Genomic DNA, 24,572 nt, shown 5'->3' on the forward strand with positions numbered 1-24,572 from the left:
GGCTTAATATCTGCCCTGTCTTATGAGGTTTTCCAATTTTTAAAAAAATCTTTTTAAATTGCTTCTTTTGCACTATTTATATATACCAACTTGGGAACCATTGATATATATATAAAACATATCTGCTTTTAGTATATATTTCTGTGAATGAATGAAATACACAGATATATTATACATTCTGTTTTTATTTTATTTTTTATTTATTTATTTATTTTTTTATATATATAGATCTACAGATAGCCAGTTAAAACTTTGGAATGTTAGTAAATCCCATTGTGTTCGTTCGTTCAAGGGTCATCTTAATGAAAAGAATTTTGTGGGATTAGCTACTGATGGAGATTATATAGCTTGTGGTATGTAAATTTCGCAATGAATATAATCACTTAAAATTAAAACTGTAACTGTTATTAAATTTTAAAGGAGAATCTATAGTCAACCCTTAAATGTATATTATAATTAGTTACTATATAATTCCTTACATGCCACTAAAGTAGCCTGTTCCCTCTCAATCCATTACACAGAAATGCATATTTTTATAACTTATATATTATTGTCCTCCATGACAGTATAGTTATTTCACCACTTGTCACTCACTTGGGGAAGTCTGGGTTCAATTCACATCCACAGAGCAATTCCTAAAGTTCTCTTAAAGTGAGGCTGTAGTTAGCATCTCAAGCAGAGAGAGTAGGGTTTCTGCCATTAATTATTCCACCTCATCTCATAGGTGCTCAGTTAGATTAAAATTTGGCGACTTGGAAAGCCACCATAGGCTGAATTCACTCTCATGTTCCAGGAACTAATTCTGTGCAATTCTGGCCTTGTGACATAGCACATTGCCTTGGAAGTACCCATTTACAGATGGATACGCTGCAGCTACGAATGGGTGTGCCTGGCTGAAAGCAGTTTACACATAACCTGTGCCATCCATATGTTGCTTCACTGGAAAAAACCAGGAGCCCAATATGCATCATGAAAACATTTCCTGCACCATTACACCACCAACAACAGCTTGGAATCTTGTATCGTTGACACTGGCAGAATGAATCTATACACTTGTGCTGTTTTCTGGCACTCCATCAGCTTGAAACAACAGGAATGAGGTTTGTTAGATCAGGAAATATTTTTTCAGTTCTCCACCATCTGGTGTTGGTATTCCTGAGCTCACTATAACCATACTTGTTTTTTTGATGACAGGAGTTGAACCTGGTTTGATGTGAGCTGCTGTACCCTATCCGTGACAAGGTAAAATGAGTTTTGCATGCCAAAATGCCTCTTTAGTTATCACTGTTATTTGGGTTGCTATTTGATTGACTATAGCTTTTGTTACCTTGCACAAGTCTCATTAGCTTCCACTGGCTATTTGACTATTCTTAACTCATTTGACTATTCTTGACCTGAAAACCCAGCAGAGTTTGCATTTTCAATATGCTTATATACTGGTATGTTTAGTGCCAACTCCCACACCATATTGAAAGTCACTTAAATCTTTTGTCTTGCCCATTTATGCACTGAATTTCACACATACAGCATCTGTACATATCTGCTCACCAGGTTTCTCGCATGGGGCTCATATCTGGTGAGTATGGGCTTTGGCACACCCAGGGTCCTGAGCTGGATATCATCATTCTTCTCTTTCCTGGTGATTCCCTTCTACCTCACCTCTCTCTCTCTCTCTTATCAGGGTAACTCGGGAATTTTTTTTTTTTTTTTTTTTTGGCTGGTGCAGCATAAGCCTCAGGCTTCCTTGCACCATACAGCTAATAATAATAATAATGTTATGAACTCAATGCTGTCACTGAAGGAGTCCTCTATTTCATAAAAAGAGTAGGTGTGCCTAATAAAGTGACCACTCCAGTATGTGCAAAGGAAAGTTGTTTCGAAGAACAGAAGTAGAAGGGATAAATGAGGAAGAAGAAAAGTTAGTTCTGTGAATTTGTACTTGGATAGTGAACGGGTGTTGACTACTTGAGGCATGTGTTTAGACTAATCTGGAAAAAGTGATGGAATTGCAGATTCAAGTTTGGAAGAACATTGCCTGTGGAAATATCTACAGAAGAGGCATGAAGCAGAAACTGAACGTTTGTATGAGTGGAGGGAATTTACAAGCACAGTTATTAATTCACCCGATTTCCCTCTTGAATTAAATCTAGGAGCTTGAGAAAGGTTTTGGGGCAACATCTCATCAGATGCAGGAACAGTATTGGTGGGGTTAGTTTGAGATATATTCAGACTCGGTAGTTGTTTAGAAGAAGAGTAGTGGAAAACCCTTTTTTTTCTTTTTTTTACACAGTACTAAGCTATATACTGTCCAGTCACAGCATTATGACACCCACCACCTCCATGTTTTAGCAATCTGCTGTTAGCACAGTTGTGTCGTGTTGAGAACTGGTAAATGTTATACTGCAGGTTTGTGGCGCGTGATCCATACAAAGTACTCGATCAACATGGGCAAGGGACATGATCTGGCGGACTGTGAAACTGGAATGATTGTCTGGTGCTAGTTGAAATTTGGCAGCATTATGGAAATAGAGTGCTGTAGTTAAGGTGGTCTAAGAGTGGAAGAATAGTAGACAGCAGCAGTTGCTGGGCAATGGTGGCTGCCCACGTTTTATCAATGGTGTGAATATAGGCTGCTCTGCCAACGTTCACCACAACCATGGAAGCCAATAGACAAAAAATGGTGGAATGGCTGGCTGGCTGTAGACTTTAACTGGGGGGGGAGACAACCAGCAGTATTTCCAAGATTTTTTTTTTTTTTTTTTTATGAAAACCCCAAACATGAAAAGTATCAAAACCTATAGTACTTAGTACCGTGCATGGGTTGAAGGAGAAGTATGGGGGGAGGGGAATGCCGGAAACTTTGCTCTAGAGACTAAACATGGGTTTCACCACTTCAAGCCTCCAATAAGCAAAGTGGTGGTATTTCACCAGTTGATGATTAATCCAATGAATTCACTTCTGTATGGACTCCAAGAGTAGGTATCTATGTTTATGATCATCCATTGCCAACAATGCTTACAGCTTGCATCTGAACAGTGTTGTTGGACCATTGATGACTGGAAAAAAGTTGCTTTCTGTTGAATCACATTTCCTGCTATACCATGTGGATGTCAGATTGGGGGGGGGGGGGTTACAAACTTCCAAGAGGAATCACTCCAGTGTTCTGGTCCAACAGAAATAGGCAGATGTGACAATGTTTTGGTAAGGGGATCTTCTCCTTGTAATCTCTTAGAGCCTTCTTATCCCTAGATTGCATTCTGAATGTTAAAAACTACCTATCCATTGTGGCCGATCAGGTATGCCCCTTCATTGTGACTGTCTTCCTGGATGATATAGGCGTGTTCCAGCAGGATAATTCGCCCTGCCATATTGCTAATATTGTTAGAGTGGTTCACTGAATATGAATGTTACTTCCAGGTGCTACTTCAGCCACCAAATTCGTCAGATATTAGCCACATAGAACATCTCTGGGATTACATGGATTTACAGATCCACAGATCTAGAATTTGTTTGGATCCTCTGCCATGGCCTATTGCTGATCTATGGGACACAATCTGGCAACATGACACACCATACCTCCTGCAACGTTCAGAAGCTTTAGAATCCATGCTTCTCTGTGTAGCAGCAGAAGGGAGAATATACCCGCTATTAGGTAGGTGGTCATAATGTTTTTGCTGGACTGTATTTGTGATGTGCTTATGCCAAGAAAAATTAGAATCAGGGTAAAAAAGATATATTCTTTTTTTGCGAGATAAACCACGAGTGAGTTTTAAAAGATTTGAAGTTAACTAAGTTTACTTTGCCCCACTGAAGAATTATCTGGATATCAGTGTTTAAGGAATTGGCAGTGGATAGTGGGTTTGAAGCTCTTTGTGCAGAGCAAGGTTTCTCAAACTGGAAGTAAAATGTAGCGTACTATCATTTTCAAAATCTTGGATATGATTTGCAGTCAGTGGAAGAAGACTCCTAAATCGTTAATATGCAAGCATAAAAGAGTAGGAAAAACAGAACTGAACCTTTTGGAATTCCAGAATTAGTTGAAGTTAGCTTGAGAGACCCATCTACCCTTGACTGTAGTGAGTGGTTAGAGAGAAAACTGGCTACCCAGTTCAAAGTGCAAAGGCAGACTGTAAGATGGTAGCTTGTTTAAAAGATTTTTTTTCCAGATGTGATCAAAAGTTTTTGAAAGAGCAACTCATTGAGTTTCATCATACTTTCTTGTTTTTTTTATTTATGGACAAATTCAATGGAAAACACCATTGAAAAATGGTGTTTTCCATTGAATTTGTCCAAAGATGATTAACGTAAGGTAGTATATCACCACTGGATTGAACTGGTGAAATTCATATTGATGATCATTGATCAGATGGAAAATTTTGAGATAAGTTAAGACTTAGTAGTTGATGGATTTCTCTATTACTTTGAAAAGAGTATAGATATGTATAATTGGAAGGGAGGGATTTATCACCTGTTTTAGAAAGTGGCCAGATATGAACAAATTGCCATGAAAGGAGAAATGCCATTGGAATAAAAGGTTTGACTTTCAATTAGTATCATTAATTCTTTTGCTATAGAAGTTTGGCCTTAAAAAATAAGTTTTCGATAAACTTCATGAAGACTATTCTTGCACGTATAAACACTCTTAAGCAAGAATTTAAAATTAGTGCCATCTGTAGTATCCAGTAAAAGACGAGAGATAGCGTAACATTCAGTCTGAAATAAGCAAATGGAAAAACTTGCTGGTGTTAGGGGTTGTTTACTTCTGAGGCATGCAGGTTTTTGTTTCAAGTTTCACTCACCAACAAGGATGGCACAAATGCAAGCATTAAAAAATTTACAAAATGCAAAGCCTGTTTTGGGGGGGGGGATTTTAAAAAATTAATTTAAAATATATGTTTTCAATATGAAAAATGGATTTTTCACATTTGCATTCATAATAGATTGAAAATAAAGGTGGTTTCAAAAAAGTGAACAAATGTGAATTATTTAATGTCTAAATTCTAAGCATAACAGTGCTGAAAAAAAGTCAGCCATTTTGTCTGCTGATGTTACACTTTTATCATGCCAGGATTAACAGCATACACTGTTACACTTTTATCATGTAAAGGATTAACAGCATAATATCAGAAGCCTTAGAGTCCATACTTCTCTGTGTGACTTTATGACCTTATATTTATATTTCCTCTGCCAAACTTTGTCACAAATGTCTTAAATGGTCCATGAAAATTATAAAAAGAAGTGATAATGTGTAGTCCTGCTTCACTCCAATTTTAACTTTAAATTATTATCTTTCCTTCACTGCAGATTTGCCATTTTATGAAAACTATGCCAATAAAATATTGGTTAAAATATTTTATTGGCATAGAATCTTCATGACTAAAATGAAGTTCTTAAGCAGGAAATCCTTTTATTTTAAATGAGGAGGTGGGGAAATACTTTATGCTCATTTAGCATTTCTCAGGACCAGTTTGAACTTTTTAAGTAGGAAAACTTAAATTCACAGTATGCAAGTATATTTCCAAATGGATCAAATATCTTGTGTCTTCAAAAAACATTCTCCAACTTTCCTACTATCTCATGTTGGTATTCACCCTTAGTTTTGCTAACGTTGTACCTAAATCTTGTTCTGGAAGTGAATTAGAAAGCTATTAAATGATCAACTTATAGAAATTTCTTTTTTTTCTCATTATAGGCAGTGAAAATAATGGTCTTTATGTTTACTACAAAGGGTTATCAAAACAGGTGCTTACTTTTCGGTTTGACACAGTTCGAAGTGTCTTGGTAAGTATTAATTTTAGTGGAAATTTAATATCAAATATCCCTTTGTAATGTCTATAATGTTAAAAAGACTACTGATATCAAATTATAATTCCATTCATCTTTCAGGAAAAAGATAAAAGAGAAGAGGATACTAATGAATTTGTCAGTGCTGTCTGCTGGAGGATGGTATGTTTATTTAGTAATAACTTTAGTTCATTAATATATACAGAGATTATAAGTAAATAAATACACTTCAAAGTTGAAAATTTGCTATTGGGTTATAGGAAATATAGGTTTGAGATTACTGTGGTAGGTTTTCGCCATTACTGGCAGACCATTGCTTGCTTTGCACATCAGCTACTAATGAGAGGTGGGGGGGGGGTATCCAGAAATGGAGTACTTATTGTCCCAAACTAGAATTATGGTATTAACAACAAGCAAAGGAAGGTATCTTGAAATACTGTTACAATTTGGGAAACAATAGCAAGATCTTTTCTTTTGAAACATGAATTTTCCCTATGAAAATTTTGAGACTCTAGGCACTTACACTTGCTCCAAGGATACTCTCATATAGAAAAAGACTGAATTGCTTCTTTGTCAACCCTGTCCATACCATGCCCCTACCCTCATGGTCCAAGGGACAGGATTCAGGCTAGTGGCAGTGCAGGTGTGGTGTCTGACTCGACTGGCGTCCCACTCCCAAATATGAACTAAACCAAATTAAAAACTAATATTAATCCTGATAATCTAAACTTTTTTTCTGGGACCCCCAACACCATCCCTAACAGAAAATAATGACACTGATATAGTAACAATCATAGCCATATAGTGCAAGGAAGCCATGGGCTTTTGATGCACTGGCCAAAGAAAAGAAAAACGATTAGATAAGAAAATACAAATTATTTTCATCTCTGAGGTGCTTTGTTGCCAAGCTGTGTAGCCCACATATGGGGAAAGACTGCTGTTGCCCTTTTGCTGATTTCATCACACAAGTTGCTTGTCTTCCCTCCTTACACAGGTAACTATCCAGTTAACCTTTGAATTTATTCAAACTGTCAGCCTTAACCACCTGTGAAGGCAACCTGTTCCAGCAATCAGTGATCTCCAAAAGAAAACTTGCTACAATCTAGTCTAAATCTCTATAACAGTGAAAATTCCAGCTTCATTCATTTTACTAACCCCTCTCAGAGCCTTATAAACCTCAATCAGGTCACCTCTGAGGTGCCTGGTTGCAAGCGGGTGTAGCCCACATATGGGAAAAGACTGCTGTTGCCCTTTTGCCGATCTCACCACATGAGTTGCTTGTCTTTGGGCTGTTTCAAGAAACTGTCTTTTTTCAGATGAGGTCTCCATACTTGAAAGTATCCCAGATATGGTCTTGCAATTGCCTTATACAGTGGAACAATGATCTCCATATCTTTACAGGATAATGTTCAATAAATCATTGATAGGACACCAAGAGCTTTCCTGACTGCCTGTTTACATAATCTGCCTGTATTATAACTCCCAGATCCCTTTCTTCCTCTGCTGTTTTTAATTCAACCCCACCAAGTGTATAATTTATTTTGGGTTGCTGTTCCCCCAATTGTAACACCTTGCATTATGCTGCATAAAAACATAGCTGCCACTTTTCTAACCATTCTTGTAGCCTATTAAAGTCATCCTGAAGTAGTGCTGCTTAGGATACTCATTAGCTGCTCTACCAAACTTTGTCTTCTGAAAATTTTGACATCAAGCCTTCTATCCCATAATTGGTATCATTTATGAAAATCAGAAATGACAATGTTCCAAGTACTGATCCTTGGGCGACCCACCTCTGACTTTACACCAATCTGAAGAATATCATTAATCACAACCCTCTGCCCTGCAGCCACCCAGCAATCCATCTTAGAATTTTTTCCAGTAACCCCAACATGTTCCAGCTTATACAATAACCTGTCATGAGTGACTGAGTCTAATGCCTTACTAAACTCCAAATAGGCTACGTTGAAATTGTTCCCCACATCCAGCTCATTAGTAACTGTCAAAATAGCTTATTAAGTTAGTTAAACATGGTTTTCCCTTAACAAATCCATGTATTGTGTGTTATTCAGAGTGCATATCTATCTAAAAATCCCTGGTTGCACTCAGTAATTGCTTCTAAAATTTTTCCCTACCACTGAAGTATTGATCTATAGTTACTAACTTCACCCATAGAACTTCCTATGACGAAGTGCCAACGATATTGGCACTTGTGGGGGGGGGGGGGTAAATACAAGGACTAATAGATTAACAGTAGCCACTGGCAGAGGTGAAAGTGGTTCTTGCACTGCTTCTATTGGAATTAGCAGCAGCCTGGAAAACAAGATGCAGGGTATTTCAGAGACTGTGGGAGTCACAGCGGTACAAGTAAACACATGGGTTGTGTTAGGGTAGCTAAGAATAGGAACAGGTGCATGTATACTTGCGTGTACACCAATGCTAGGATTGTGGTAAATAAATTTGATGAATTTGAGGTATTGCTCAAAATATCAAAGGCAGATATTGTTGGAATATCAGAGACATGGTGTCATACAGATATAAGGAATGCAGAACTGGAATTTGGGGAGTACAGTGTGTACAGGAAGGATAGACAGGATAGGAAGGGAGAAGTGGTTATGCTATTAGCTAAGAAACACATAAAATCCAAGGAAGTGAAGCCAGTCGACATGGCTGGACAGTGCAGTGCAGTGTTGAGTCAGTTTGGTGTGACATAAGCATTGGGAGATCAAAATTGAGAGTAGAAGTGTGTTATAGGCCTAATGACTCTGATGAGTATAATAAGAAACTGTACAGGGAAATAGAGTAGGCCGTTAAATCAGAGAGTCTTATAATGGGGGATTTTAATTTTCCAGATATTGACTGGAATTTGTGGGTTGGTCACTCGCACACTAGCAAGGCTTTAGTGGATTTAATGGATGATTGTTTTCTACATCAGCATGTTCGGGAAGCAACTAGAGGGAGGAATACTCTTGATTTGATTATCAGCAGTGATTCTTCATGCATTAAGAATCTGCAGATAAATGAACCACTAGGTGGCAGTGATCACAGTGTGCTGAAGTGGGATTTACTCAAAGAGGTAACTACCATTAGGGGTAAAGGGAAGGGTTATTGCTTTCGTAAAGGCGACTACGATGGTCTGAGACAGTATTTAAATTCTATACGGTGGGACCAACTGATGATGTTACCAACAGCAAATTCAAAATGGGAAGCATTCAAAGAATTTATCTTGGAAGCTACTAGGCTTTACATAACAACTAAGAAATATTGCTCAAGGTTTAGGCCTAAATGGATGTCAGATGAACTAATGAGACATATGGCAGAGAAGAAAAATGAATGGGATACATATAAATTAATGGGTGAAATGGAAACCTATGATAGATATAAGCTGGTCTGTAACCAAGTCACAAAGGAGATTAGGCAGGCAAAGGCAGATTATGAGAAATCTTTGGCAAAGGATGCAAAGAAAAACAGCAAAGCGCTCTTTAAATATGTAAACTCTAGAAGGAAAGGGATGAATCAGATTGGTTCACTGGATATTGCTGGTTCAACTGTTGATGATCCTGCTCAGGTGGCTAACAAACTAAATGAGTATTTGCATCTACATTCACACATGAGGAGATATTCAGGGAGGGGAATGCCAGAGGTGAGTTAAACTCTGGCAGTGAGCTAGATGATTTTGTAATAACTGAGAGGGAAAGTGGAGGAGAAATTGTTGAAGATAAACATAAAAAAGGCACCCGGGTAGATTGGATCTATCCAATTATATTAAAGGAGGCAGCAAAGGAAGTAAGCAAACCCTAAGCCATAATTATGAGAGCTCTTTGGACATCTTCAAACAGGCCTATGGGGCTGGGAAATTCCATACTGCAATAATTAGACCAACACCAGTCAAGGACCACAAAATATGGAGGATGCGGGCAGGTCGGAGAATGACCACCGCATATCCCGGAGCAATATGGCCTTAGTTGCTAATGCTCCTAAAAACCAAAATAACAAACAACAAACCAGTCAAGGAATTAAAAATTTTTACTATAAAAATAAAATATACATAATATAATGAAATACTGTGATACACTATTGGAAGACTAAAATATTACAATAAATTACAATAAAATAAACTACGATAAAACGTTAAAAAAATGGTTAAAAATATACCGAAGCAATAAAATTATCTAAAATAAACTGGATTAAAAGCGATAAAACCTGAAGCTTTCAGAGACTGCTGTCTCCTTCTTCAACAGTGTATTATTACTACAATGACACATCCTTAAGTAGCAAGCCCATGGCACTCATGCACGTGGTCCATCAGACACGTGGTCGGCATTCCCCACCTGCGCATCGGAAATGGAAGTGGCTCGGGAGCGTGTCAAACAGAACCGGTCATCCCGTCTGAGGACAACCGCCTCAAACAGGGGGTGTAAACGTATCCCCCTGTCCCTGTTAATAGTATTACGACTGGATGAACCGATTCACAAGCTCTCGAGCCACTTACGTTCCCAAAATCCATGGGCACGGTCCGTAATGACCACGTCTTCAGGGGAGATCCGATGCTGCTTCTCCCAGAAATGCAGGGAGAAGAATTTCTGAGTATTTATGCGAGGTCTGTGGCAGAGCATTTTAGGGAGAAGCAGCATCGGATCTCCCCTGAAGACGCGGTCATTATTCATGTACAAAACAAATGTTTGTATGTGGAGATGGTAATCTAATCGCAACAAGAAACTTCATCCTTACTTTCAGATACACCAGCATCTCCTAATTCTATCACTGCAGAATACTTGTACTGCCCAGTACAACCATATATCCTAAATTCTTTAAGTGTAAAAAATATGGAAACCAAGGAACACCATGGCCTACCATGGTGTTCCTTGAATGTGCTCAGTCGGGTGTAAAGGACCATGAAATTACATTGTGTTCAGTGTATTGATTGCGAAGGACAGTACCCTTCATACTCATGATTGTGCCAGAGGTGGAAAGAAATGTGAAGACTTAGGCAGAGCTGGACATTTTACATCCGGCAAGGCAAGAAAAGCAGTGAAACCAGTAAATAGCAATAAGCAACATATGCTGGAAAAGTTGCAAAGAAATGCTCTATCAGGATTCAAACAGAAATGACTATACCACTGAAAGTGTCATTATGGCCTGATTTTTATAAACCCGCACAGAAAACTCAGCTGCCACCCAAATATTGGTAGTCTTTGGACCGTTCAAGAAGACCGTATGTTGTTACCTGAGAATAATTGGTTCCAGAAATTCCACTTAAAACAGGGACCAAATTTTCGTAATGTGTATTATGTACTTGTAAAATAATAAGAGAAGTTTACATCAATATAATATGTAGAACACTTCCGTATGATACTCTCCAGCAATTAAAACAAAAATCTTACATTACAGTAAATAAAAAAAAAAAAAAAAAAAAGTACTATTTTATTGTAATGTAAGATTTTCAATTTTTTCATTTTAATTGCTTGATAGTATCATACGGAAGTGTTCTACGTATTATATTGAGGTAAACTTCTCTAATTATTTTACAAATATTGATATTAGTGTAGAACATATTGAGCATTACTGCTCTGGTTCACACTATCAAATTATTGACTTGTACGTAGTAAAAAAATGGATCGAAGGAACTGAAAAAGGAGACAATTATTTTATTGAAGTTACACATTTTTTAGTTTTACAAATAAAGAATCAATCCAGAACTGATTTTTTTTTTTTTTTGTGTATTTTTTCAGAAAAAATTGTGTCTTAGCATTTATTTATGTCTTTAACTTTGCACTTAACATTTGCTGCTCAATCATGAAGAGTGTTATTCTCACAAAAATATTAAAGTGCTTGGTCAATTTTCTCAAGGGTTTCCTTTAATTTTTAAACAGTTATCCTTTGGTGATTCCATCGCATCATCATTTTTGGCTTCCTCTTTTTCTGAGGGTAGTTGGTTTAATTCTGCTAGCTCCTCATTTGTAAGTGGTTTTGCACTTTATTCAAGCAATTGTGCAATATCCCCATAAACTTCATGGAATTCCGTTTCTTTTGCAAGACTTAAAATTTTATTTTGTAACCCGACCACATTGAATTTTTCGTATTCGCGAACAGCATCAGGGTATAACTTTTTCCATGAGCTTTTCATTAATCTACACAATTTCTTTCCAGGCTTCTCCAATCATTTTTATGCTGTGCAGAATATTAAAACTTTTCCAGAAATTCTCCATGTTATTTTCATTGCTTGTATCGGTTTCAGAAATTAATTTTCTAAATGTAAGTCGAAGGTAATAAGCCTTCAAAACAGCAATAACTCCTTGGTAAAAATATATTCTTAACATTAGGGCACGAGTCAATGTTATGAGCTGTGGCATTGTCTACAATAAGAAGGACTTTGAACTCTATATTTGAATCCTTGCAATATTTTTTCACTTCAGGTACAAAAAAATTAATAAACCAGTCATGGAATATTTCTTTTGTAATCCATGCTTCTTGTTGGGACTTCCATATCACTGGTAGCATAATTTTTGGTGTGTTTTTAAAGCTCTCAGATTATCACTCCTGTAGACAAGTAAAGACTAGTTTTTTGTTGCCATTTGCATTTCTGCAATTGTGCAGAAAAAAAAAGTTATGTGATTTTTTTTTTTATGCCTTGTTATGTGATTTTTTGGCTATGAAACCAGCACCTGGTTTCGCAAGTGTTGCCTTTTTATTTGATATGTACGTCCTCGATGGCATTCGCTTCCAATTTAATCTGGCTTCATCAACATTAAAAATTTGTGTAGGACTATATTTTCCCTCCTCAATATCTTTTAAATTCGAAAGGATAGGATTCTGCAGCTTTTAAATCTGTGCTTGCAGCTACTCCTTGAATTTTTTCAATCCGTACCACTTTTAGAATCGACGAAACCAACCCTTAGATGCTACATAGTTTTTGAGATTTTCAGCTGCATTTCTTTCCATATATCCTTGCATAAGCTTAAGACCTTTTCTTATAAGAGTGCTAAGTTTACAGGGGTGTCTTGTTGATAAAGGTCTTCTATCCGGGTCACTAGTCATCTTTCTATAATCTCTAATAGTACACTACTCCTTTTTGTCATTGATTTAACCTCAGAATGCCGAATCGTATTCTTTGCTCTGCTTTTGCTATCTCCTTCATTATTTAGGATGGTGTGAATTGTTGTTTCTGATATCCCAAGGGAACATGTAACATCAATTACTCATTCTCCACTTCTTTTATGACATATAACTTTTAATTTAACATCTAAACCACAACTTTTGTGGGCTTTTTTTTTTTTTTTCTTTCCCCATGATATTTTATCATCAGCACTTCGCTTTGAACACATGGTTAATAAAAATAAGAAACTAATTCACCTAATGTAAAAATTACCAAAAAATCAGGTGCATCTACTACAAGCAATAGTAAATGAAAAACTGACCATAGGTAGAGGGAAGTTGAATCAACAGGATGCATGCGGGAAGAACAGGACAGAAATAGTCAAGTGTGTATTGGGGTGCTTCAACATAAGTCAAAACAAAGTAAATAGATACTACAGGTGACCCCCACTTAACGCTGATAATTCGTTCCGGAAAAACAGCATACTAAGTGAATCACTGCTAAACGAGTGCCGTATTCCCGTAATGTAACATATGTATTGTGGTCTGTACCACCGCAACTCACAAATAATAAAACAGCAGTGAGAAGATGCCAAATGTCGGTCAAAATATTTAATATTAAAAATCTGTACAAATAAAATATTCTCCGTTACATACGTATATAATTATATGGTAAGTAACTACATTACGTATCAAAATTAAACTTAAAATGCCAATTAAAATCATGAATCTATTAATCTGATGGCCCTGGGCTATCGAGTTTTCATATTTTTGGTCAATTTTGGGTTGTGCTTTGGTCCTCTTCCTAGTAAACTAAAAGGGGTTTTACTTTAAAATCCCCCGCAGTGTTGCCACTCAACAATAAAGTCAACCGATCTTTCGCCACTTTGAAGTCTGACATGTTTTTTTATTCTTTCGATATGAAACTTCTTTTAGGCATTCATTTCCAGAAAAGTCCTGTTTCATCTGTTAAAACTTGTTGAGAAGTATAACACCTCTCTTCAATAATTTTAAGTTCTTTTTTGAAAGTTTTGGCTCCTTAATCTGCACTTAACGGTTTCTCCCTATCTGCACTTAACGGTTTCTCCCTGAATTTTAAATCTATGGAACCAGCCCTTACTAGCTTTAAATGGTTCCATATTTTTTTTTTTTTTTTTTTTAAGGTGAGTTTTCTTCAGATCATCATATAGGCTAATCACTGTTTATTTAATAATATTTAACTTAATGGAATATAATATCTTCAATAAAATTATTTAGAAGTCTCTCCTTTTCAATTATAATAGCCAGCCTAGCCATAACCAATTTAGTTGCTTGCAGTGGAACAGCTGTCTTTCCCACTGCTAACATTAATTCTTTAATTTTTTATAATTGTTCTTACAGTTGAATCTGCCAGTCTTAAATGATTTCACACATCCACTTGTCATTGAACGGAATCGATTTGCTTCAAAATGTATAATTTAATTTTCAAATTCAGTGTTTCCTACCGCGTCCAGATGTTGCTTTTTAATTGTTATCCACTCTTATTCATCTTCAAAAATGTAACTGCGTGGAATTATACAATGTTCGAGTAAACTGTCCATTACCTAACACTGTACTGAGTGATGACTAGACTTCGGATAAATGCATATAACGCAAATATTACAAGCAATATATTTTATCATTTTTTAAAATGTTGATCTCGGAACTATGTAACAAGCCACTGTACTGCAATTAAATTAGCGTGGAAGAAAGTTTCACAAGTCGGCATGGGAAACTTTTTAATGCTGTTTTGCTATTCATTTTCAAGCTGTCGACTACATCAGATGAAACGTTTTCGTTAAACATGCCAAAAATTTAATCTGTATAGTGATTACAGATTTAATTTAATTTGTTATAGTGAGTTGTGACAGCGTTAGATATGGGTATATTATAAGAACAGCATTATAGCGATTTAGTGTAGAGTGAACTGCGTTATAACAAGGGTGTACTGTATTATATTTTTTTATGTGTTATTTGCAACCTCGTAACTGCAGGGACTTGGATAATGAATACTCAGATATTGGGGATCCTCTGTACTTCCTAGTGCTCCATCATTGCAGAAATCAAGCAGTAAAATAAGTGCAGCAAAACCAAGTGTAAAAAAAAAAAAAAAACAAGTTTACACTTGTGTTTGTAGAGGAAGAAATGGACACAGGACAGTATCCATACCCCCCCCCCCCCCCAAAAAAAAAAAGATAAAACCAAGACTGGGAAAAATAAATCCTCAGCACTGGAAGCTGACTGATGGATCTGCCAACCCCAAATAGTGGCTAAATTTCTACAGTGGAATTGCGAATTCCAGTGAAATACTGAAGACATCAAAGCACTCCTGCAAAGGCATGAACAGTTTGCTTTTACTTGCAGAAGATAGATATATCTGAAGGCAAATGACCATCCCCACAAAAGACATGGGGATGGTCCCACTCATTGAGGAGTTACTGTCCTTGTGGGCAGCAAGACCCCATTTCAGATTTTGCTACTTACAGCCAACATGGAGGCAGTAGGGGCAACAGTCTGCTCCATCTGTTTGCCACCTGGGACTGGCATCTCTGGGATTTTACATCTTACTTCTTTGGTATTTCAGCGACCATAACACATTGAGGCAAAAAAAAAAAAAAAGGTAAACTGCAGGATGGATGCCTCCTCAGCAATTCATGTTGAGGGAACTGGACCATAATCTGCCACGCTGGTCCAGTGCAGGTTGGCAGATTGACCGTATTGGGCAGTCAGGGGCTCGAACTCCAGCCTACTCAAAGATGCTACTGCACTTCCACTCGGCTACGGAGACCTTTATTGTGACATTAATGGAAGGGGACATGTGATAGAACCTATGTTCACTGAAAATAAGTATGGGCTAACAATTTTTTCCATATGCTTATCCAGGTGTTTTCTACAATTTTTCCATTGATCTTTCTATCCGATCCATTTCTCTTAATTGGTGGTTGTTGTTATTTAGTTTTTAGATCAGGCTGAGTGGAATGCCTTCCAACATTTGGCAGAGTTTGACATCACTGCAGTTAGTCTGGAGGCTATCAGAAATTTTGTCCATGCAACTGCAATTGCAATTATATAGTAAACCCTCACTAATCCAGATCGAAATACAAAAAATTCTGTTCACAGTTGAGTACTGTACTTTGAAAGACACACAGGATTATACAGTACTTAAAAAACAGCTGTTGAAACAGATGATATCTGGTATGCTGTGATTAAACACCTTCCACCAAAATCTGTGAATCATATTCTCATTCTGTATAACAGAATCTTTATTAAAGAGAAGTTTTCAGACTCTTGGTGCAAGACAACAGTTCTTGCCTTTCCTAAGTCAGGGAAGGATCCTAAAGTTCCTAGCTAACTATTGCCCTATTGCTCTGGCTAGATGTTTGTGCAGAATTTTGGAGAGAATGGTCAATGCTTATCTTATATGGTATTTATTTAGAAACAACCTCATTTCCAACACGCAGTGTGGCTTCTGAAGAAACAGGTCCACTTTGGACCACTTAATTAGATCAAAAGCATCTATCTGAGGTGCTTTCCTCAAACAAGAGCATCTTCAATATGGGAAAAGGTATGACAATACTTGAAGATTTGGTTTTTTAAGACTTTTATAGTCTTCTACTTTCCAAAGTTCATGTAGGATCCGCCCACTCACAATTAATTACACTTTTTACTGCTAGATGTGGCTGCATGCTAATATATTTTCATGTGCAGGGTCATTTGTTTTCCAACACTGTTCCAAATGTTGGGCTTGTGTACAAACCATGTATTCTTTAATTAAAGAATACATGGTTTGTACACAAATTCTTTATAATTCTTTATAACCCCCCCCCTTCCCCATCTGAATACTACATTCCATTAACCAGTAGATGAAAAATATTTTGCACAAATTAAAATAAAATAGTCATTTTTCCTTTCATCGTATTTTCCATTTAAAATTAGATGGGGAAAAATTTTGGTACCAAAAGGACACCCAATTCTGATGTTAATAAATAATATTAAAAATTTTTGATTTCCAGTATTTGATGATACAATCTGTATACAGGAACTTTATGCAGTTAATCAGATTTTTGTTAATTTGAATAAAATTTAATTCTTCTAGGGCTCCAATGTTGTAGTAGCTGCAAATAGTCAAGGAACTATAAAGGTAAGTACATAAAACAATTAGTAATAGAGAAAATAGTATTTGATTAATAATTATGGTTGAATGGGTATATTATAAATGTCATTTGGTAATTATCTAGTGAGTAATGATATAAAAGAATTTTATATATAAGTAATAATAAAATGATATAAAATAATATTGTGAGTATAAGAAACAGTCTCACGACAAATAATACCCCAATGTTAGAAATTCCTGTTAGTTTTCGACTGGAGTATCATGTTACAATTATCCATTGTAAACTAATAGGAATTTCTGAGAGAGAGAGAGAGAGAGAGAGATTGTTTTCATTTCATTTTATCTGATTTCCATATATTATCTGAAAAACAGATTTTGTGTTATCATGCCATTCAGCACATATCATCAGTGGTCTTTAATGTCATAGTAACCAGAAAAAGCAGCCGTACTTGGCATTTCATTTGTATTTTGTCACACACTGCATGTCAAAGGGAACAAAGAAACAAGAGGTATTAGTGAAATTCGATGCTTGTTTTCTCTTCTGTGCTACTCTGTTGTCCTTCCAAGCTTGACCTCCATAGTAGTGATATTCACAGAGTTGGCTTGAATTTGTAGGTCTGTTCATTATTATAGGAGTCCTCTTATCCAGTGTGATCAGGACTGGACATTAATTGGCTAAAGTAGTGAATGTTGAACCTATATTTGTGTCTTTTTGTTTTTTCCAAAATTGAACTTGAAACCTTTTGCTTATGTCATTTCTTTAAACATTCTAGAACTCCTTGATCCATAGGATGGATCAGGGATGTTACATTCAGTAGTAAAAACATGATCTTTATATCCTCTTCTTTAAGTTCTTCATAACTGGTTCTGAAGGGGCATTAACTTCCAGAGAAAATAACGACTATTACTTTTCCCTGGAGCAGAAGTTAAACAAACAGGTCTGTAATTACTCATTACCCTTTGATCCCTATTTGCGAATTGGGGATGCATTTGCACTTCTCCATTTGTGTGGGGACCTCCCCTGAGTCCAGTGCTCTCATAATTATGACTAATGGTTTGCTTACTCCTTTAATATAATTGGATAGATCCCATCCACCTGAGGTGCCTTCCTTAGGTGTAACTTCAGTTTCTCTTCAACTTTCCTCCTCTCAGTTATTACAAAATCGTATAGCTTCCTGTTAGATTTATGTGCTTATTAACAAAGTGCATAGCCTCCTCCCCTATCTTCTCTCTCTCTCCTTTCTGTATGCACTGCACTCCCCTTATTCAAATTCTGCATCCCTCATATCTGAGTGACACATGTCTCTGATTACCCCAACAGTGTCCACATTTGATGTTTTAACCAGCACTTCAGTATCACATATCTGCATGTGTCCAAATGTTAACATGTTGTACCTGGCATCAAATAGCAAATACTAAAAAAAAAAAAAATACAAACTTCAACTTTAGGTGATTTGATATTGGTCCTACTTGTTTGAAATAAATAAGATCTTTATTGTAAGGTTCACCGGTACACACAGGTACCATGACTCTACAATACCCTTCACAGCACCATGCCAGAGGTTAAAAATGTTCTTGTTTATACTCCGGCACAACCACCAGGTCAGTGGAGTTCACAATAAATCAATCAATACAAACGTTAACTGCATTTAGCAGTCACGGGGTTGAACCATGGTCCACTCAAAGAGCATGTGCCACAGCACTCGCACTCCTGATCATTAGAGTTTACAATAAATCATCAGTACAAATGTTAATTATATTCAATAATCACTGGCTTGAACCCTGGTCCATTCAAAGAGCACGTGCTATTGCACTCATGCTCCTGACCACTCACCTGCACTCTTTAAAAACATGATGTACTATAAACATCATTAACTTTTATAATATAGTAAATTGTTTAAAATCCAACATCTTAGAGGAGCTGGATTTTAAAATCTTTCAGGTTTTAGGAAGTTTATGTAGTGGTTGAGTAGTTTTTGAGGAACACATCTCAATAAATATTAAGCACACACAACTGAACACTTATCTGTCTGTACACATTTATAATGACTTGTCTTTTGTCTGTTCTTCAATTTTTGCCACCAGGATTTAAACTGCATGGATAATGCAATGGTCTTAACTCCCACGGCAGACCAAACTTGGCTTTGCATGTTACCTGGTATTGTACTACTTTCAACAGATAGCTTTATTTATATTAAAACTTTGAAAAATAAGAGAAGTTTACCTCAATATAGTACATAGAACACTTCCATATGATACTCTTTTGATTTTTCAAAAATGAAAAAAATCGAAAATCTTACATTAGAGTAACAAATAATTAAAAATCAGTTTAACACAAAAATAAGAAAATTAAAAGAATTTAACGAAAAAATTGCAAAATGATGGTTAATTTTTTTGTTAAATTCTTTTAATTTTCTTATTTTTAATTATTTGTTACTCTAATGTAAGACTTTAGATTTTTTTTGTTTTAATTTCTGGAGGGTATCATATGGAAGTGTTGTACTTATGAAGTAAACTTCTCTTATTATTTTACAAATATTGATATCAACGTAGAACTTATTGAGCATTACAGCTCTGGTTTGTACTATTAAAACTTTGAATACAGTCAGTCCTCGTATAACACGTGTTTACACTACACGAATTCGATCATACACGATTTATAAATAGGGGAACGATATCTTATATAACACGAACCGAATTCGCTTATGCACGATTTGCCTTTGTGTTTACAAGAAATGGCAGTCGAACGCGGAATCACCCCAAATGAACGCAACACGATAGGAATGAAGAGAAGATTCTGAAAATGTATTTGTTTTTTATATCAATGAAGGGGAAACACATTTCACCATAATAACGTAAAAACCAACACAATTCCAGCTATTGGTATAATCGCAAATGCAATTAGATCTAGTTTACTACCAGTTTATAACAGATTCCACTAGCAGAAATGCAACTAGAAATTGTTTTATGGTAGTAACCCCTAGAAATGCTTTAGTAAAATGTGAGGTATTAATAGTGTTTCTCTGCCTTTACGGTGTTGTTTATTCAGTTTCTACACGCATGCAGCTTTGTTTATGTGTATCAAGTGTGCCTCCTCGTTTTGCAATTGTGCTTTATTCCCTAAAAATGAGTAAAATACTTAAAAGGTGTGAAAAGGAAGCGTCCTGGTGTGAAGACACTGCAGATTCGGAGAGAAAAAGAAAAGCAATATTGATAAACGGAGGCGGACTGGGTCAAAAATTCTTACCCGGGAAAATTTGTAATGGCCTCATACTATGGTTTATGGCCAAAATCACACCGGCCTCCGGCGGCCCACCGGGGTTTCCCCGGTAAGGCTTATGGCCAGTCCGCCTCTGTCGATGGAGAAAAAATATGAAATTGTGAAACGCTTTGAGCGAAATGAAAGACCGTATGATATTGCACGTGCTACAGACCTAAATGAGGCAACGCCGAGAATTACAAAGAATGCAGAGAAAATAAAAACTTTCATAGCAGGAACAACTCAAAGTGTAATTAAAATCCATTAGATTAAGACACAAAGAATTGGAAGAGATGGAACGGCTGTCATCTGTTTGGATAGAAAACCAAACAAAAAACAAGTTTGCTTACTATAGAAGCAAAAGCATTAGCAATATTTTATTACGTAATAGTCGTAATACAATACTTACGTATTTTATTACGATTATTTATTGTGTTTGGTAATGTTTTGGTTACAAATGTGTGTTCAATCTTGGGTGGTCGGCACCTAACCCTATTTTTCCCTGTTGTTTATATTGCACGATTTTGCATTGCACGAGGGTTTCTAGGAACATAACTATCGTGCTATACGAGGACTGACTACTCTGATTTTGTATACCACATGAAATCTCACATTGAACAACTTGTGTTGTCTGATGAGGGATTATTTAGTTCTGAAACAGGCTGGTTGTACTTCCTTTCAAAAATTCCTCTTCCTTTAAAATGGTTGTTAACCTTTTGGAGAGACTTTTTTTTTTTAAGTAGTGCAGTAGTAAGATTGCAAAGGCAAGGTTTTTCTGCTGTGCATTTTTAATTTGTTGAAATAAATAAAAATTAAGGACAAAATAGTCCTGCTAGCATATTTTGAGCATGGATTCTTAAAGAAAAATTAAAAAAGCAATTTCTTGATATCCAGAAATAAAAAATTTTTTTTTTTTTTTGGAAAATCACTTAGACTTTACTGTATACAAATTAATTTTCTTCACTTTTTGACTTAAAGATAATATCTAAGGTTTTATAAACTAGTATTGATTTTGGCTGCCTCAGGGTTGCTGGGTCTAGGAATGTCATACTTCAATAAAATTCAAGGTAGAACATATCTTTTTAATTCAAAGCAAATATAATGTAGAAAATTCATAAAGTGTTATACCAATTATAACACTTACTTTTGTTTTAGGTGTTGGAGCTAGTTTGATGATTAATAAATCTTAACTGCCAGAAGTTTGTCAAGATGTGAGGTACTTGCTCAGATGCCAAGCTGAAGATTAGCTTCGGGGAGATGGGTGCCTTGATCGGATGGCTTAAAGTGTATTGTGTACTTAATTCTAGAGGTGAAACTAGAAAAAAAATCAGAGAGACAGCCTCAGATTACTCCTATTGTTTCTTCCTTTATACTATATATGGAGGTTCACAGTGATTGCATTACCTCATAAGTTGATCTTTGTAAAACTCATCTCATAAATCATGCTTGCCAAATTATTGTGCAAAATAAATGCCTCATCAACCATAGAGGTTTCATATTTCACAGCCGTTATTTTATTATTACTTTTAATGATGTACAGGACTTGGTAGGATGATAAGTAGTATGCAAAATATCTGATCTTTGCATACATTTGTTACAGTATATTTATTTAAAATGAGTATTAGGAAATAAAAAGGACTGGAGAAATCCAGCCACCAATATTAATATTTCAGTCTTTTTATTTAAGAAATATATACTCATTTGAAATTTAAGACCATGTACGGAAAACATTTTTTCACTATATATATATAGTATTATTTGTTTAGATAGTATAGATAATTCTGTGGAGAAAACATGAGGGTAAAGTATGTTACGCAGATATATAGGTTAATATACAAAAACTTATTGCTGTATACTTATAATTTGGATGACTTCTTCTGGGGTCGACCACCCAAATTGAAAGTGAAAACAATAATACAGGGGGTTCTGCAGTGATCAGTATGTACTATGCCAAAATCAATTTGTTATATAACAAATAATAGAATTTAGGATTATATAAAATGTAACAGAAATTTATATAATGCATAGTACACATTGGTCATACTGAGGTCACTGACAAAATCAATACACGTAACTTAATTTCAATCCTTCTAAAACACAGTCGTCTTATATTTCACAAAAATTATTCTTCTGTCCTATGCTTATTTTCGGTGACACTCAGATTTCCAGACAAGATCAAATCTCTTGGCATAAGCACATCACAAATATTTCTTCTTCCGCTTCTAAAAAACCTGAATTTCTCTTTCACTCTCAGCATTACTTTTCTTTAAACAGCTATCGCTCTCTGCAAATCTGAAACAGCCCTACCATGGATACTGTTCCCTTCCCTTATCTTGGTGTGTCCCATAACCTCTTAGGCTTCTAGATTCCATTCAAAATTGGGCAATTAGATTGTTAATGACTGGTCTCTTAGTCTCTCCACTCTGTCTCAGAGATGTTCTGTTTCTGCTGCATGCCTTTTCCAGAGATATTTAACTGTTCTTCTGAATTGATGTCTATAATTCACCTTTCAAACACATGCCCCAACCAGTCAGCATTCTTTTACAGTCCAAATTCACAGAACCAATTTTTTTTTTTTTTTTCCCCTTATTTATCGGAGTTTGTTCCAATCACACATTTTTCCTGAAAATTACAATCTACAGAACTTCAAGTGTAATGTCAACAACTATTTTCTTTCTTCTTCTCAACTTTCCCCCACTCAGTACTGAGTACTATAGGTTCTAATCTGTTTTGTGTTTGTGGTGTTCATTAAAAAATTACATTGTGATATACAATGGGTGATTATTTAATTTGTGGATTGTGCAAGATTTTATATTTACTGTGTGAACTTTCCATAACTGCCGCTTCAAGCACTCTCCCTGATTGCTACTTGGCAGACTGTGTGCACATGCCAGTACTTGTAGAGATAATGTTGCATGAAGTTTTTTTAGCTGCATGTCACTGACAATCATTTTTAAGCAAGTATCATGTTGGACAGGGCTTAAATGCACTGGAAAGAGATGAATGAAGCATATGGTAATGAGTGTCTTGGTAGGATGGTCACATTCCAGTGTGAAGTGGTTTCTCCACCAAGACAAAGCCAGGTGCCGTGCAGCTGCTCGTATTGTGCAGGCAGTGATCACTGGCATAGGTGCTAAGGTTCTGCCACATCCCTCTTATTCACCAGACTTTGCCCCATGTGATTTCTTCCTGTTTCCTTGTTTGAAGAAAGCTCTGAGAGGCAAGCATTTCACATCAGACACAATGATGCTTGCAGAGCCACAACGGAAACACTTTGCAGTCTTGAAAAATGGCTTGTAAGAAGCATATAATGTGTGGGTACAACAAACGGTGCAAAGAAATCCACAAAAGATTCAGATGATAATTAAGATATCTTGCACGGGTCTGCAAATTAAACGATTAAATGATTGTATAAAGCAAAATATAGAAATATGCAAGTGCACTCACAGAAACTGAAATAATGCTGCCAAGAAAGAGTAAAATGGCAGCATGTGAGTTTTATGCATGTAACTGAACTTAAGTACACATTGTATGATTGCATGTTATAGTAGTATGAGCTGCACTATACAGGAATGCAAGCTTCCATATCAATTATTCTATAATGCTCAGTGAGCATTTCATAATAATTTTATTATTCTGACACAATCAGTAAAATTAAGCTACGCTATCAACTTGAGTCAATCTAAATCGGTATCTTAAGAAATTATACAAATCATTCAATTATCTGACACAATCTTAAAATATTCATGGGAATTGTCAGTTATAAAAAATTTAATTAATCAACCTTTAAGCCAGTTTATTTAAAATCCATTCATGCTACATACAATTTAATTCAAGATTACAAAAATAAAATAAATTATAAAAATAAAATTTAAAAAAAATAATAATTCCTACACTAAAACTTGAGCAACATCATAGATTTGTTATGTAGTAGCTTACATGCAGTGGACATTGCTGATTAGTAACAATCTGAAAGCTTAGGATTTGATGTCATTATGATGGAGGGGGAGAGAGAGAGAGATTCATAATATGCAATGCAACATCATTATATTTATCTATTTTTCTTTCTCTGTAATGTAATCTGTTTGTGTGGATAACTAAACATTGTTAGTGGCCCTTACGTAAGCATTTCTTTCCCTTATACGATTTTCTCAGGAATGCCACTTCTCAAGTAATCTTTTAAAGTAGTCAAAGGCTGGCAATTTTTCCACTTATAATTTTTAAACCCTTACAGAAAAGATGAGCAAAGCTATTGCATTTAAAGGATTTGATAAGGCACTCGAAAGATATACATATATAATGATA

The 24,572-nt window shown here is 35.9% G+C and overlaps 1 protein-coding gene across 1 annotated transcript in view; it reads left to right on the forward strand.

Moving 5' to 3' along the window:
* The window catches only part of LOC150087657 (E3 ubiquitin-protein ligase COP1-like), a 191,087-nt gene extending 169,322 nt beyond the window's left edge, over positions 1 to 21,765 (forward strand). Inside the window, exons 18-22 of the mRNA XM_090369904.1 lie at positions 229 to 353; positions 5,693 to 5,781; positions 5,887 to 5,946; positions 16,991 to 17,035; positions 21,423 to 21,765. Coding sequence (XP_090226030.1) covers positions 229 to 353; positions 5,693 to 5,781; positions 5,887 to 5,946; positions 16,991 to 17,035; positions 21,423 to 21,440 — 337 coding nt within the window. The 3' untranslated portion in view covers positions 21,441 to 21,765. The remainder of the gene's footprint in view (positions 1 to 228; positions 354 to 5,692; positions 5,782 to 5,886; positions 5,947 to 16,990; positions 17,036 to 21,422) is intronic.
* Positions 21,766 to 24,572: the final 2,807 nt, after the last annotated feature.

Source organism: Mastigoproctus giganteus, chromosome 3 (genome assembly GCF_048544385.1).
Source record: "Mastigoproctus giganteus isolate SK-2022 chromosome 3, ASM4854438v1, whole genome shotgun sequence".
Taxonomy (NCBI): domain Eukaryota; kingdom Metazoa; phylum Arthropoda; class Arachnida; order Uropygi; family Thelyphonidae; genus Mastigoproctus; species Mastigoproctus giganteus.